Raw genomic sequence first — 16,061 nt, 5'->3', positions numbered from 1 at the left:
CCCACCACAGAAGGGGAAGCAGAGTGGGAGGTGATGGACAGGCCTACGACACAGGGCATGTCGTCCCCTGGGGGAACATCTGCCCTGCTCTTAGAAAATTGGGGACTTGAGGCTTCAGGAGATGTCCCTGGGCTGGGTTTGCCCACTGGTCACAGACTGGCCTGCCCCGGGGTCTTGGGGCCTGCCGGCTATCCAGGAGTGGACCCTGATGATGAGGAGCCCATTGGAGTCATCGCCCTGGCGAGGGTGTCAGCTTACTGAGCAGCAGTGCATACTGGACTCTGTAGCTGCCCCCAGTGTCCCTGTGCTGAGTCCCCAAATAGTCTCAGAGGGGAGGTGCCAGTGGAGCCCCCCACTTTCCAATCTCAGTGCTTTTAGGACCCCAGGAGAGCACTGTCCCACAGAAGCACCCAGAGCTCTCCGCAGGGCTGTGGCCCCCAAGTCTGTCACATGAGTCCATCTCATGACGCACATCCTCCCCCCAGGTCCACCTTCCCTCGGGAACTGAGGAGTTCCCCGCTAGACACTGCGCCGCTTCAGACACATGTCCTGCCTGATGCTGCACTCTTGGGCCACCACAGACTCAGACCAAATGTTGCTACTAGCTCCACGTTTTATATGTTTCTCTCAGCTTTTGTATATTGGTATTTCCAAAACAATTTCAGGGTCATTTTGTAATACTTTGAAGCACTGGAAATTGGATTCTGTGACTTGTATTGGCATCTCTAGTGAGAGATCCGATTTTTTTTTTTTTTTTTTTTGCTTTTTGGGTCACACCTGGCGATGCACAGGGGTTACTCTTGGCTCTGCACTCAGGAATTACCCCTGGCCGTGCTCAGGGGACCATATGGGATGCTGGGATTTGAACCTGGGTCGGCCGCGTGCAAGGCAAATGCCCTACCCGCTGTGCTATCTCTCCAGCCCCCGAGATCCGATTTTTCTGATCCATGATCTTTCATTTCAGTAACTTTATGAAGTCTTAATTTATGTTCTTAAATTATTTTGCTACACAGGTAATTTTATTATTATTTTTGGTGAAGCAAAACAGTTTTCATTAAACTTAGAAAGAAGAGAAGGGAGGGGCTGGAGCAATAGCACAGTGGGTAGGGCGTTTGCCTTGCACGCGGCCGACCCGGGTTCGATTCCCAGCATCCCATATGGTCCCCTGAGCACCGCCAGGAGTAATTCCTGAGTGAAGAGCCAGGAGTAACCCCTGTGCATCGCCAGGTGTGACCCAAAAAGAAAAAAAAATAAAAAAAAAAGAAAGAAGAGAAGGGAGAGAAAAAGAGAACACAGGCTTCTCCGGAATGAAAATAGGCAAGCAAAAAAACAGATAAGCCAGCGAGATCCGTGTTCTCGGAAGAAAGTGGGCTTGCAGACCAAGCCACTACCTGGCAATTTTAGAAATGAGCTTTATCCACTGTCTTCCAACTGCTGCTTGTTGAAATGAAGGCACACTGCTTTTAAAAGTGAGATAAGGGCCGGAGCCATAGTACAGCGGGCATTTGCCTTGCATGCAGCCGACCCAGGCTCAATCCCCGGCATCCCATATGGTCCCCCTAGCACCGCCAGGGGTAATTCCTGAGCACAGAGCCAGGAGTAACCCCTGTGCATTTCTGGGTGTGACCCAAAAAGCAAAATAAATAAACAAAAGTGAGATAAAGGGACTGAGGAAAAGTGCTCCAAAGTCTGGGGCACACACATTACTTGTGCGGGCCCCCGATTCCATCCCCAGCACTGCATGTTCCCCTGAGCCCCACTGAGAAGAACCTCTGAGCACTACCAGGTATGGTCCCACCTCCCCAACACCAAAAAATAAAAGGAAAAAACAATGAAAATGGAAATGAAGTCCATTGACTTTCTGCTTTGAAATATTATAGTTGGTTGGGGCTGGAGCAATAGTGCAGCGGGTAGGGCGTCTGCCTGGGTTTGATTGCCAGCATCCCACATATGGTCCCCCAAGCACTGCCAGGAGTAATTCCTGAGTGCATGAGCCAGGAGTAAACCCTGTGCAACGCCGGGTGTGACCCAAAAAGAAAAAAATATAGTGTGTCAAGTGTAGAAGCTGAAAGGACCCCACCAGCAGTGACCATCCCTCTGCCCAAGGTAAAGTCCACAGTTGATGATCACCCCTGGGCATTGTCCCTGAACTGTGTCCAGAACGTGTGGGGCACGTTCCACTCCACGCTGGATCTGGTACTTCACCCTTTTGCAGCAACCCCAGTGCTCACGTGAACTCTGCCCACTTGGGCATTGACTCCCGCATCCCTCCAGGGAGGCAGTACCCGCGTGCCCCCGTGCCGCTGAAACCTGCTCGTAGTTGTTATGGTTGTTCATTCTCCTGCCTTTTGAGTGGGTGCTGTGGGTGCTGGAAGGTGGGGATGTTTTTACCCATGGGTTTCGGTCAGCCAGCCACACTTTTTCCTCACCAGCATCACTTTCCTGCTGTTAAATACCAGGAGCGGGAATTGGACCATTCTGTCTTCTTGGTGAGGATGACTTTTAGATGAAGTTTATCTAAAAGTATACATGACTCTTAATGGAAGATGTCCTTAATATGTAAATTTATACAGAAAGTCATGCAAAGTCATAAATTTATAGTCTTTCTAGTTTGCTGAGTTTCATCAGAAATGGATGTTGGAGTCTTCCTTCTTGCGCATTCCCTATCTCTAAAGGGTGAGGTGGTTTTTCTCCATAACCACAAAGTAAATCATTTCAACTTGCTGATGTTAAATCAACTCTACATTTACAGAACTAATTCGTTCATGACATCCTGTTTTGAATATTAACCTTCATCCTGTGTTATCAGAGGGTGACTCACAGTATATTTTCGTCGTGTTCCTATGTTTGGGGTTTTTCTACAAGATTCATGTGTTATCTATAAAATAAGAGCTTTAAAATGAGAAAAGTACTCTGGATCAGGCTTGTTTACATGACTGTAGTATCTGATACTACAGTATCTGAGACAGTTGCAGCTGTCTAGGAGCAGAGACCAACCTCAGATATTTTCTCTGCTATTGTGTCCCACAGCTCCTTCCTATTCTGTGAATTTCAGTGTTTGAATTTTGCTAATGATTTCTCTTCAGATTGTCAAATGTGTCTGTGTGGAGGGTAAGGTTCCTTTTTCTTATGCACCATAGCATGTGTCTGTACTTTGCCTTCTCATTCTGGTTAGTTTTTCTAGAATTAGTCCATTGGTCTTGTCAAAGATCCAGATCTGTAACTTGCAGCTTAAATGATAACATTGCTGTTTCATGTTTCTCTGCCTCCTTGTAACTGCTTCCCTTCCTATCATGTAATGGAAACATCCACTATTTCTCACTGGGGGGTAAGGGCCTGGCAGTTCTCAGGGGCAGCAACATTCTCAGGAGTAGGTAAGTTTGTTTCAGGTTGACTTTTTTAACCAGAGAAATTGTTTAAAATCTTATTTTCAAATATCCAAAGTTGTTTGTTAGAAACGTTGGCAGTTGCTGTGAATGATTTTGCATTGCCAGAGCAGGTACGGCCTGTCTACACTTTCTGTGATTCAGAGTTCATAGAAGTTTCCTCAGGACTCATCAATTGTTAATTAGAGTAAAATCCTCAGGAAACTGGAGCAGAAAACAATCTCTAAAAGAAAGTTAGTCCATAGATGTTAATTTGACCTTACATCTGTAGCTTTAGATATTACTTGATTCATTAATGACAAGTGATGTTTATTCTCACTGCTGTTTGTCTTGTGTTTCTGTTTGATGTCCCTTTGTGTCTGTCAGATGATCTTGTATTTGAGGGAAATATAATTTCCATCGAAGACTTGCAAACCTTGGCCGAATGTTCCCTGCTTTTGCTGTAACAGTTATGTAAAAACAGAGTTTGGTGAGATGCCTGTTTTTAAATCCATGAAAATCTCCTAGAAGCCCCTTGTGACCCCAAGGACCCCAGTTAATTTTTTTGCTGCTCTGAAGGGCAGGTTGCAACCCAGGGTTGGGATCCCCCCACACACACATCTTTGGCCGCCCACCGGATATAGAACCCTGTACTACCACTGGCCGCCCCATTCCCAGGCTCCCTTCTCTTGTGGGGTGTTGAAAGGTTCTGGCGCTCACATAGAGCAAGTCAAGAATTACTGTCCTGCCCTCTGGTTGGCTGCAGCTACCCTCGACTTGGGGACACCGAATAGCTCAGACATCCCTGTGCTGTGACACCTCACCTCTCACCCCGCCGGCCCTGTCTTGCCCACGAACATGCGTGAATTTCCAGTTGTTTGAATCCATCCAGATTCCACGACTCAGATCGTACTCAGTTGGGGGTGGGGACGTGATTCTCAAGACATCCTGAGGGGCTGCTTGCAGGGCCCCCGCCCCACCCCCCGGCCCCGCCTGCCACACCTGCAGGAAGGGATGGTGGGCCACCGTGTCGTGTCGTCGGAGGCACCTGTGCGCTTCCGTCCTTTATTGCGGCTCATCTCTGTGGGCCGGGCCCTGATCATGCTGGCTGTGGGATAGGTTGCAGCTGTGCCCACTCTGACACCCCGCCTTTGGCGCCCCGCTGGCCTCAGTGCTCCCACTCGCCCGGGCCCTGCTCCTCGTCCTCCTCTGAGTCCGCTGATGCCTTCTTGATGCGCCGCAGGGCCGCGCGGATGCTGCTCTCCAGGTCGCTGGCGCCAGGCGCGCCGAGGCTCGGGGCCCGCTCCAGGGCCACTCTCCGCAGCTGCACCCCGCGCCGGATGGCGGTCAGAATGTCCTCCCCGACGGCAGCGCGGGGGACACGGTCCTGCCGCAGGGAGGCCAGCACCGTGTCCATGGAGCCTGGCGGGGACAGACAGGAGTGCTAGCACCACACGCACCCCCCAGCCGTGCCTAGGCCTGGAAAGGATGCACTAGCTTTGGTCTGACCTCAGATCCCTAGCGCCCCGCCCCCTCGCACCAGTCACGTGGTGTTGGATCCCACGTGTCTATCACATGCTGTTGTAGCCCACATGTCAGTCACGTGGTGTCAGTTCCCATGTGTCAGTCACTGTCAGTTCCTATTTGCATGATGGGTTTTCTCTCTCTTCCCCTCCCCGCTACAATGTATCTGTCACGCGGGACATTTGGTCACGTGGCATAGTGGTGCCCATGCGTCAGTTCTGTGCCAGTTACTCCTTTGTATAGTCACATGGTGTGTTTGTCACATGACACGCTATTTCCCATGCACCACTGACACCAGAAAGTTCACCATGCAGCGACCACGTGGTGTGGTCATGTGACACACCGCTGCCCATGCGTCAGCCCCTCTCTTCCCTTCAGCCCAGGAGCAGGGATACCCCAGGGTTACCTGGGCCTGCAGCACCAGCCGGTGGCACAGTGAGGGGCTGGGCAGGTGACTCGCACACCAGGGGTCGCACGCGGTCGTTGTTCCCTGAGGCCTGGACATGCAGACGCAGCGACCCAGCAGTTGGGGGTGGGCAGGGCGGTGCAGGAGGCAGGGGAGGTGGGGGTGGCGGGGGCGGCGGGTCCCGTGGCAGTGACACCTTGTCACTGGGTGTGAACTGCATTTGGTCACTGAAAGGCACAGGTGCTGGGGTGGGAACAGTTTCCAGAGAGCCTTGAAGCTCCAAGCTTGGCACTTCCGCGTCCCGAAAGGGGGCTTCAGGGGAAGCCGGGGGCGGGGTCTTTGGTGTTGGCTGACGTGGATGTCTCTGAAAGCAGGAAACTGTTGTAAGAACGTTGTTGCGAAGGCCAGGTGTAGCGCTGAGCACATCCTCGGCTTGGCAAGAACCAGCCTGCCACATGGGTTGATTAGAGCCTCAGCAGTCGCACTTGGGCGTGACCACCCAGAGCCATCACCACGGGGCTGTCCTCATATTTATTTTGTTTCGGGCCACACCCTGTGTGCTCAGGTCTTCCTCCTGGCCCTGTACTCACGGTCCCTCCTGGCCGGCTAGGGGGACCATATGGAGTGTTGGAGATCAGACCCAGCTTTGGTGTGTGCCAGGCTCATGCCCTCCCCACTGTGCGTCTCTCCAGCCCATGTGGCAGCTGGCACTTTCCCCAGAACTGTTCTCTTTGCCGGACGCTGCCAAAATCATGTCCTGCTCTCACCTCCTTAAATGCTCTCAGCCGCTGTAGTGTTTTCCGCCGCTCTTGGTCTATCCATTCTTTTCTCCTTTTCTCCTCCTCTTTTATCTTGTCTCTTTTCTAAATCACAGCAAACATACTGATAAGTTTCCCAGAGTCTTGAGAGAGCAAAGGGGCCTTAGCCCAACATCATCACCTGCCTTTCCTGGCTCCCTTCAGGGTCTGTTCTCCATTGCAAGTCTCCCCAAATAGGTGTGGCTGCCCTGCCAGGCTGGTGCTGTGCCCACACTTACCATCTGAGCTCCATGGTGCTGGTGCAGACGCTTTGTGCTCTCTGTGGCCTGCTGCAGCCTGAGTCGGTGGTTTTCAATGCACTGATCCTGTGGGAAGAAGCAGGTCGCCCATTGGTTTGGGAGAGGACCCTGGGGGCTCATCCAGGAGGGAGAAGGGGACCGTGCTTAGGGGCTGCCCGTCTGTTCTTCCTGCCAAAGCTGGGGCACCGTTTCCCCTCCCTGGTGCCCATGGCCGAAGCTATCAGGATTCATGCTTGGGGGCAGGAAAAGGCCAGTGTTTCAGCTGATGCAGGTAGGAGGCCCCCAGCACCATCCGTGGTGAGAGGTACCGTAAGACTGTTTCTATGGGGATCCTCAAACACATTTTCCCATAATGCTGTAAATAATGGATGCTTCCAGGGTGGAAAAACAGTACAGGAGATAAGGCGCCCCCTGTTTGAATGCCCATCACCAGATACAGTCCCAGAGCACTCAGGAGTCATTCTGGCACAGAGGCAGAAATATTGCCCTAATACCCCCAGGCATGGTTCAGATTCCATGAAGTTACATTTCTAAATATGTCTACATAAATATACTTATGAAACCCAAAAGTTACATTGGAAACTTTATTTCAGGGTCTGAGGATATAGTTCAGTAATAGAGCACACACTTTACGGGTATAAAGCTCTGGGTTCAATCCCTGGTACCCAAAAAAACACATTAAAAAAATCCCTTTTGGGCCAGAGTGATATTACAGTGGGAAGGGCATTTGCCTTTTATGCAGTGACCTGGGTTCAATCACCAGCATCCCATATAGTCCCCAAAGCACTGCCAGGAGGAGTTCCTGAGTGCAGAACCAGGAACAACCTCTGAGCATCACCGGGTATGACCCAAAAAAGCCAAAATTTAAAAAATTAAAAGAAAGCCCTCGGGGGCTGGAGTGATAGCACAGCAGGTAAGCCGTTTGCCTTGCATGCAGCTGACACAGGTTTAATTCCTCTATCTCTCTCAGAGAGCCCGGCAAGCTACTGAGAGTATCCTGCCCGCACAGCAGAGCCTGGCCAGCTACCCATGGTGTATTCGATATGCCAAAAACAGTAACAAGTCTCACAATGGAGATGTTACTGGTGCCCACTCAAGCAAATCGATGAACAATAGGACGACAGTGCTAAGATTTTTATCAATAATAGTTTGCAATAAAATCATTTTAGAGTTTATAGCTGATTACTATAAGTTTCTAACTACCGTGATTTCAAAAATGCCAGTGCAGGGTCCAGAGACATATTTCCAAAGGTTGGGCTTATGATTTCCAAGCAGTAGACCAGAATTTGATATGATTCCCCAGTCCTGCATGGTCCCCCAAGCACAGAACCAAGTGTAGCCTTTGAGCAATGCCCAGTGTGACCCAAAACTAAAAACAGAAGAGGGTATGTCCGAGGCATTTAACAAATGGTTGATCAGTGAAGGGAAGTATAGAGATGCTGTTAAATGCTTAGAACCCAAAAGAATTATTGTGGAGGGTTTCCCAGACAGTGCTTTGGAGGCACAGGGACCCAGGTTGGCAGTTCAGGGGGAGGGTCTGAGGATGTGCTCATCGGACCCCGCAGTATCAGGGAGACCCTGGCCACTGCAGCCAAGCCTGTGGCCTTCACAGCCACACCCAGCAATGCTGGAGGGACCACATGGTGCCGCGGCTAATTTGGATTGACTGCATGAAGGCAACACTTTAACCCCAGAATCTCTCTCCAGCTCCCCAAAGTTATCTTCTTACTCGTGTTCAAGTAAGAACACGGGCTTCCCCAGATGGGAAAAAGCCCAGAACAGTATTAATAAAAAAAAGTGAAAGACTTTGTATGTAGCCTTTGTAGCATTGTAGCCATGGATGAACATGAACACAGAAGTATGCGGGCACTGCAGAAGGTGTCCACCCCATGGAGCAGGGCCATGCTGGTGCCCTGGAGAGGCCATGGGCACCCACCTTCCTGTTCCTGAGTTGGGCTCTCCGGGCGCAGATGGCCCCTCGGCGACTCTCCAGCTGCCGGCAGCGGTGGCTCAGTGCTTTCAATTCCCCGCTGTGGCCCTCATCCTGCAGCCCTGCCGCGCCTTCCATGACCCTCAGCTCCTCGGGACTCTCACAGGAGTCATAGTAGATGACCTCCTCCTGCTTATCTGCGGACAGGACATTTGTGTAAGTCAGTTTCAGCATAGAGAGTAACATAGGGGGCCAGGACCAGAATCACAGAAACATGGTCTCTGTTTTTAAAAAATATGCACTAAGGGGCCAGAGAAATGGTACAATGGGTAGGGCACATGCCTTGCATGTGACTGACCCAGGTTCAATCTCCAACACAATGTTTAATCTCTGAGCACTGTCCAGGGTGGTCAGAAAAATGGTGGTCTCCCCCTGCTGAATAAACACAGTCCTGAATAAACTAGAACCTCAGGTTCATCCAGAGAATAGAATACTCAGGAGCTGCTATGTGTTGGGGTGTTTTTATTCCTTACTGAAGTTGAAAGGTAGCTATTAACCGTCTTAAAGGGAACGTGGTGATGGTGATAGACAGCATCACACCAGGAAGTACCCAGCAGCCAGCAGGTCAGTCAGGCATGGTGGCGAAAGGCTGCCATTGGGTCCCTCTGTCTGACCCCTCCTTAAATAGTGACTGTGTTAGCTCAGTATCAAAGGTACTGAAGCAAAACTTTACTTAGAGAGTTTCAGTATATGGTTTAGATCAGCATTTCTCAACTTTACTCTGACCATGGACCCTTTTGTGTGGCCCCTTATCTTACCTGTGAACCCCCTAGTTTAGGGCCCCCATTGTTTTGATTTTTACCTGTGACCCTCATGGAATATCCTGGGGGCCCCTAAGGGAACATTTGGTCCCTGACATTGAGAAGCTGGTTTAGATCATTTACTAGCAATTTAACTAGTAAAGGTTAGGGGAATAACCTAACCACTTTAACACACCTAATAAGTCTTACCTTTCATGTATCTTCTAATAGAGTCCAGCTGTGTAATAAGCAGCATTTCTTCATATTTTAATATCTCGAATTTAACTTCATATAATTCTAATTGAGCTTCGTAATACTTGAGCTCTAATTCATCTACAACATCCTTATTTTCTTCTTGCTCTAGAAGACCTTCCATCTTGTTTTCATTGGGGGGAAAAAAGTTAAAATAATTCAATATGAAAAAGTAAATTTTAGAGATCAGAGAGAAAATACAGGGGTTAAGGTGTATGCCTTGGACATGGCAGTTCAGTCCTTGACACCATATATGATCCCCTGAGCACCGCAAGAGTGATCCCTGAGTACCAAGCCAGAAGTAAGCCCTGAGCACTGCCAGATGTGGCAACAAAATAACACAGCAAATCTTAGAGGCCTTTGAGCTATTTTCTTTGCTTGGTACCAAATACTTTTTAAAAACAGAGATGAGACATCTTTCTATTTTGTTTAGTTGAAACAAATTTGGGATTGGGCTTATTCCTGGCTCTGTGCTCGGGGATCACTCATAACAGGCTTGGAGGAACCATATGTGGTGCCAGGGATTGAACCTGGGTCAGCCACATACAAGGCAAACACCCCCATACAATCCCTCTGGCCCCTGACCCAAAAACAGTTTATTCAACACTTGTTACAAAAAGTAAATCTTATCATGAAACATGAAACAGTAACTTCTATGAAAAAGGAACAGCAATCAGCTATATTCAACTTTTTTAAAATTGCACCACTGGGCTGGAGAGAGAGCACAGAGGGGAAGATGCTTGCATGCGGCCGACCCAGGTCCCATCCCCGGCATCCCATATGGTCCCCTGAGCCTCGCCAAGAGTCAGCCCTGAGCATCACCAGGTGTGGCCTCCAAACCAGAAACAAAAATAAAATTAAAAAATTGCGACACTGTGACACTGTGTGGTCCTTGAGCATTTCAAGGTGTGTACTGGGGACTCCAGCCCTGTGGGGCCAAGCCTCAGACTCTCCTACTGAACCACTGTTTGGGGACCCAGGCCTCCTCAGAACCACACATACCCCCCAAAAAATCATAACTTTGTGGGCTGAGAGTTGGCACAAGTGCCTACCACTGTAGCTGCTTGGAGCATCATGGGGTGCAAACCCCCCACCGGCACCATGCTGAGAATAGCCCCTGAATTTAAGACATCATGACCCTAAGATGCTCTAAAGTGGTGCTGAGACACTGGCTTTAAATCTCGAGCGTGGTGTTAGTGGAGAGAAGTCCATGTTATGTTCATGGACCCGACAGTATGTATTTAAAAACAATGTGCTATGGGAGAGCTAGGACAGCAGCTAAGGAGCTGGCCTGACATACAGCTCACCTGGTACCATCCCTAGCACCCCAAATGGTCACCTGTGCCCCTCTAGGAGTAATCCTTGAGTGCGAGCCACGAGTAAGCCCTGAGCATCACTAAGTGTGCCCCCCACACACAAAAAAAATCAAAGACAGGGAAGTTTTATAGCCTAGTTCTGTAATCTCTCAATCCTTGTATAGAAACTGTTGGACTAGGAAGAAAATGAAGGTCTATAACATGTCTAAGATTATTAATGTCTAAGATTCAAGTGTATGTGGGTGAGGGTGGTATCAGGGTGAACTCCCTTCTCTGGGCTCCGGGGTCGCTCCTGGTGGTGCTCAACTGTGGCTGGCTACGCCAGGCTTGGAGAGAACCAGGTCGGCTGCACACACAGCAAACGCCGTGTCCCTCAATCATCTCTCAGGCCTGTGAGTGGGATTAAAAACCGAGTCCCGTGTCTCTATTTTACCTTTCCTTGAATTTCTGCTCTTTTGCGATGTGAACACAGCTCTTTGGCCCTGAGGAGCTGCAGGGTCTCCCGAGCTAACCTCAGCTGGAGGTTTTCTAAGCGGGGCATGGCGGTGGCCCAGGCAGCCTGGCCAAATCTCTTCTTGTCTCTCTCCATCTGCTTCAGCATTCCTGGTGGACAGTCATTAGTCACGGGAAAGATCGTCATTAGAAAGAGGAGCACTCACTCAAAACTAGCCTTAACAAAAAGGAAGGAGTTTAATTTTAGTGCTTATATTATCACCACAAAAATACATATATTTTTAGTATAGATTTTCACAAACTTACACCACAGCGGGCAGGGCATTTGCCTTGCACATGGCCAACCTGGGTTCGATTCCTCTGTCCCTCTCGGAGAGCCTGGCAGAGCCTGGCAAGCTACCTGTGGTGTATTGGATATGCCAAAAGTAGTAATAACAAGTCTCACAATGGAGACATTACTGGTGCGCACTCGAGCAAATCGATGAGCAACAGGACGGGATGACAGTGTGTGTGTGTGTGTGTGTGTGTGTGTGTGTGTGTGTGTGTGTGTGTGTGTGTGTGTGTATGTGTGTGTGTGTGTGTGTGTGTGTGTGTGTGTGTGTGTACTTTTAGATGCTTACCTGCTAGAGCATTTACTGTTTCTGTGAAATAATCCACTGTGATGTCCTGGATGGAGGCAACAGCCTCATGGGCCCGCTGGGACCACTCCTGGGCTTCCCTCTGCAGGGGCCCCACCCTGCGGGGACCCAGCTCCTCCTCCTCCAGTGACTTCTGTAGGAAGAAGGTAAATAGCATGAGACAGAGTCGGGAGGGGAAAGGTCACAGAGGCTCATTCGGCAGTTCCATTTGTTGGGGGGGTGAGGATTACACCCGGCGATGCTCAGGGATTACTCCTGGCTCTCAGGAATCACTCCTGGCGATGCTCAGGGAACCATACGGGGTGCCGGAAACCAAACTTGAGTCAGTCGAGTGCAAGGCTAGCACCCTCTCCGCTGCCCTATCCCTCTAGCCCTTCAGCAGTTCTTTTAATGAAGCTGGGAACTGCCTAGAAGACAGGACCACTCTGGACATAAAGGAACCAAAGCACTGTGGACTGCAGACACCTTGAGGGCTGTCTCCATGTGGCAGGGCCCAGATTCCATTCCAAGCACCCATGGGAGATACCCCCACCCTAGGGCTGAGCAGAGTAGGATGAGCCCCGGCCACTAGGTATGGCCCCAAACCAAACAACCCAAACACAACACTTTCTGCGCACTGTGTTTCTCTCTCTGTGTCTGTGGCGTGACCCCCAGTTGCTGAGAGACCTGTTGTCCAGCACTCAGCAGAGGCCCAGGACCTACCACTGGTGTTGGCTGCTGGGTGTGGCAGGAAACTTTCAACACTGATTCTTTTTATTTTGTTTTGTTTCGGGGCCACACCCAGCAGTGCTCAGGACATACTCCTGGCTCTGCACTTAGAAATCACTCCTTGCAGTGCTCAGGGGACCATGTGGGGGTGCCCTACATGGCACTACAAGGCAAGCGCCCTCCCCGCTGTCCTGTCTCCAATCCCTCAACTGTGATTCTTCTCTGAAGGGAACAAGTAATGCAGCGAGCTTCAGAGATTGTGAAACTTGCACCTACATGAATATAATCTGGTCTCCTGACCTTTGCTGCCCAGCATCTCATTAGCACTATGCCTCCCAGGAAGGGGAATATATGCAGGAAGTAAAGCAGAAACCTACAGAACAGTGCCCTCCAGCCGGGAAGTCTTGAGGATCATTTAAGCTGGGAGTGTGCTCACGAGACAGTCAGGGGCAAGGTGAGACTGCAGAGAGCAACAAGCCATATCACCCAGGGGCAGCTCTGCCCCCTTGCTTGCTGTCACTGGCTCCTCTGCAGCCCCAAGAAGCAAGAACACCGGCAGCCTCTGCTGAGTAGGAGAGACTGAACTGCACACCAGACCATGCAGTCGCACATTTCATCTGGTTTCTAGGACATCAACGTGGGCCCTCACAGGTCAGAAATAAGTAAGTCAATCGGCCTCATATAGAAAAAATGGTTATTCCTTGAGGGTGTGCAGCTTCATGGCCGTGGAGATGATGACCCCAGGTAAAATGTCCTTCAACGTTTTAAATAAACCCGGTAAATCTAAGGGGTTTATTAGTGCAATCGGGCTGAGTCCTAAGTGTGACCAAAGAAATGACATGAAACAAGTGTCTGGGCCAATAAAAATCAAAGGAGACATACCAAAATAGCAAGCTTACATGAAGTTGCAACTTCACGCATGTCCCTGAAGGGCTGCAGAAGGTTCTGGAAGAAGGCGGTGGCCGCAGTGATGAGCGCCTGGTAGGCGTCCTCTTCCTCCGTACAAAGCTTCATCAGGGCCACCATGTTGCTGGTCTGCTCGTGTCGCTGCAAGACCTGGAAGACCAAGGTGCGTGAAGCCCCCTGTAGACACACCAGACAGACTCTGGACATGTGTGGCAGTGCCATCCCCCCAGCACCTCTGAGCACAGGACTGACCCCACACACACATGAGCACAGGGCTGACCTTACACATACAGCAGCACTGTCCCCCAGCACCCTGAGCATAGGACTGACCCCAGACGTACAGCAGCACCATGCCCCTAGCACCCCGACTGCAGGACCAAGCGCAGGAAGCAGTATGGTTCCTCCAGCAGACCAGGGAGCCCGAGAGCAGCATGAGTGTTGCTGCTGCAGTGTGGGGCATGTTTTGCATCACTTGTTGGATGATACAGGTTTGGTGAGGCTGCACTCTGCCCTTTAAGGGGATTCTCCAAAGCAACACCCTGTCATTCTAAGTGAGTCAGAGGGAGGCCAGAGGCTGCAACACTGCTGGTGCCCTGTAGTGCTGGGATCTCCCTGGGCAGCTGCACCTGGAAGTATTTGGGGGACAATGTGTGAGGAAACTGAGGTCTGACTGGGCACATGCCAAGCATGTCATCTGACCACTGTACCTGAACCCCACTTTTTAAAAAAATTTTGGGCCACCCCCAGCTGTGCTCAGGGCTGACATCTGACTGTACTCAGGGATCACTTCTCGTGGGGCTCCAGAGACCCTATGTGGTGACTGGTACTTGAACTGGGATCCACTGGCCAGCTATCTCCTGGGCCCTAGGGGAATTTTTTTTTAGATTTTTTTTTTTATTTTTTATTTATTTTATTTTTTTTTTCTTTTTGGGTCACACCCGGCGATGCACAGGGGTCACTCCTGGCTCTGCACTCAGGAATCACCCTTGGCGGTGCTCAGGGGACCATATGGGATGCTGGGATTCGAACCCGGGTCGGCCGCGTGCAAGGCAAACGCCCTCCCCGCTGTGCTATCACTCCAGCCCCCCTAGGGGAATTTTTTAACAAAAACAATTAGGGGCCAGAGAGAGTGGGTAGAGCATTTGTCTTGCATCTGGTCAACCCAGGTTCTGTCCCCAGCATCACACATGGTTGCTCACCAGGAGTGATTTTTGAGCTTAGAGGCACCTGAGCACTTCTAGGTATAGCCCCAAAACCAAAACCAAAATAACAAAGAAGAAAGGTTACAAATGAGCACAGGCATGTCAGCCTGATACAAAAACCAGAAAGGTTCAAACTGGACAGGCCAGGGTCTAGAGACAGTACAGCAGGGAGGGCACTTGCGGTGCATGCTGCGGACCTAGATTCAATCCCCGGTACCCCATAAGGCTCCGGAGCTTTCCAGGAGTGATCCCTGAGCTCAGAGGCAAGAGTAAGCCCTGAGCACAGCTGGTTGTGCCCCCAAAGAAGCAAGCAAACTGCCCCTCCTTCTACCCCAGGCTAGGCACACTTCCTACCAGTTAGCCACGCCCCGAGGCCTAACCACGCCCCCACGTTCTAGCCACGCCCTCATGATTAGACACGCCCAAGGCCCAGGCACACCCCAAGGACTAGCCACGCCCCTACCGGTTAGCCACCCCTCCCGGTTGGTCACGCCCCTCCTGGTTAGCTACCACCCGGGTCCCACCGCGCCCCCGAGGGCCCGCTCGTAAGCCTGTACCTGGCGCAGGCGCGCGCCCGCCTCGTCTTTGCGCGCGCGCAGGGCGCGCTCCCGGAACTCCCGCGGACTCTCGCAGTCGTCGGGCTCCCCGGGCGCGGGGAAGAGCGCGTCGCGCACAGCCGCTCCGCCGCAGCCGTCGGCAGCCTGGCCCAGGTAGCGCTCCAGCGCCACGCACGCCGCCTGCAGCGCCGCGTCGTCGGGCCCCGCGCGCGCCCACAGCCCGAGCGGCAGCCCCCAGCCGCCGCTGCCTGCGTCCAGCTCGGCCGGCAGCTCCGGGAAGCAGCGCCCCAGCGGCGGCCAGAGCGCCGTCAGCTGCCGGTGCGCGCCGCGGAGCGCGGCGGCCGAGAGCAGGCCGGCCCAGCTGCACGCGGCCCCCGCGCCTTCCCGCCGCCGCTGCGCCGCGCGGTCGTGGCAGGTCACGGCGAACTGACCCTCGGCGCCGTTCCAGGCCACCAGGAAGCGCAGCTGGTGCCGCTCGGACTCGGCAAAGAGTCCCTCGCGCACCGGCACCCAGCCGTCCAGGCTGTCGGGCTGCTCGTCCGCCATGGCCGAGTTCCCGCTGGCCCCGAGGACGCCGTCCGGGCAGACACCGGCTCCGGTGGCTCCGGCGGTCTCCAAGCGAGTTCACGGCCCCGCCTCCCCGATTGGCTGCCTGCAGGGAGGGGGGAAGCGCTCGCGATTGGCTGCACCGCGAGGGGCGGGTTCGGCCCCGCCAATGAGAAAGCCGAGCGTCCGCGAGCGACTCCGCCCCGGCCGGACTGCGCGGACCTGGGGAACTACCAGGAAGTACCGCCGACCTTGGCTACCTCCTGTCCAGGGGCTTTGCACAGTGCTGTCCAGGGATTTGGCTGCCTACTCAGAGCCCTACAGTCTTGAGTCGAGACCAGCCGACCCGCCCATCTCCAGGGCCGCGGACTCGAGGCCCTGTACTTAGGGTGGTCAGACTG

The 16,061-nt window shown here is 52.1% G+C and overlaps 1 protein-coding gene across 1 annotated transcript; it reads right to left on the bottom strand.

Annotated features, from left to right (window-relative positions):
• Positions 1-1,138: 1,138 nt before the first annotated feature.
• WHAMM (WASP homolog associated with actin, golgi membranes and microtubules) lies at positions 1,139-15,669 on the bottom strand. Its single transcript, XM_055142575.1, has 10 exons — positions 15,115-15,669; positions 13,332-13,505; positions 11,724-11,874; positions 11,084-11,253; positions 9,293-9,458; positions 8,289-8,479; positions 6,332-6,418; positions 6,063-6,158; positions 5,296-5,659; positions 1,139-4,787 (listed from the first exon to the last, which is right to left on the bottom strand). Exons 1-10 carry the CDS (start codon positions 15,658-15,660, stop codon positions 4,534-4,536), a joined length of 2,199 nt encoding a protein of 732 aa, XP_054998550.1. The 5' UTR covers positions 15,661-15,669; the 3' UTR covers positions 1,139-4,533.
• Between the last annotated feature and the right edge of the window lie 392 nt (positions 15,670-16,061).

The sequence above is a fragment of the Sorex araneus genome, chromosome 6, assembly GCF_027595985.1.
Source record: "Sorex araneus isolate mSorAra2 chromosome 6, mSorAra2.pri, whole genome shotgun sequence".
Lineage (NCBI taxonomy): Eukaryota > Metazoa > Chordata > Mammalia > Eulipotyphla > Soricidae > Sorex > Sorex araneus.
This window is presented reverse-complemented; position numbering and strand designations above follow the sequence as displayed.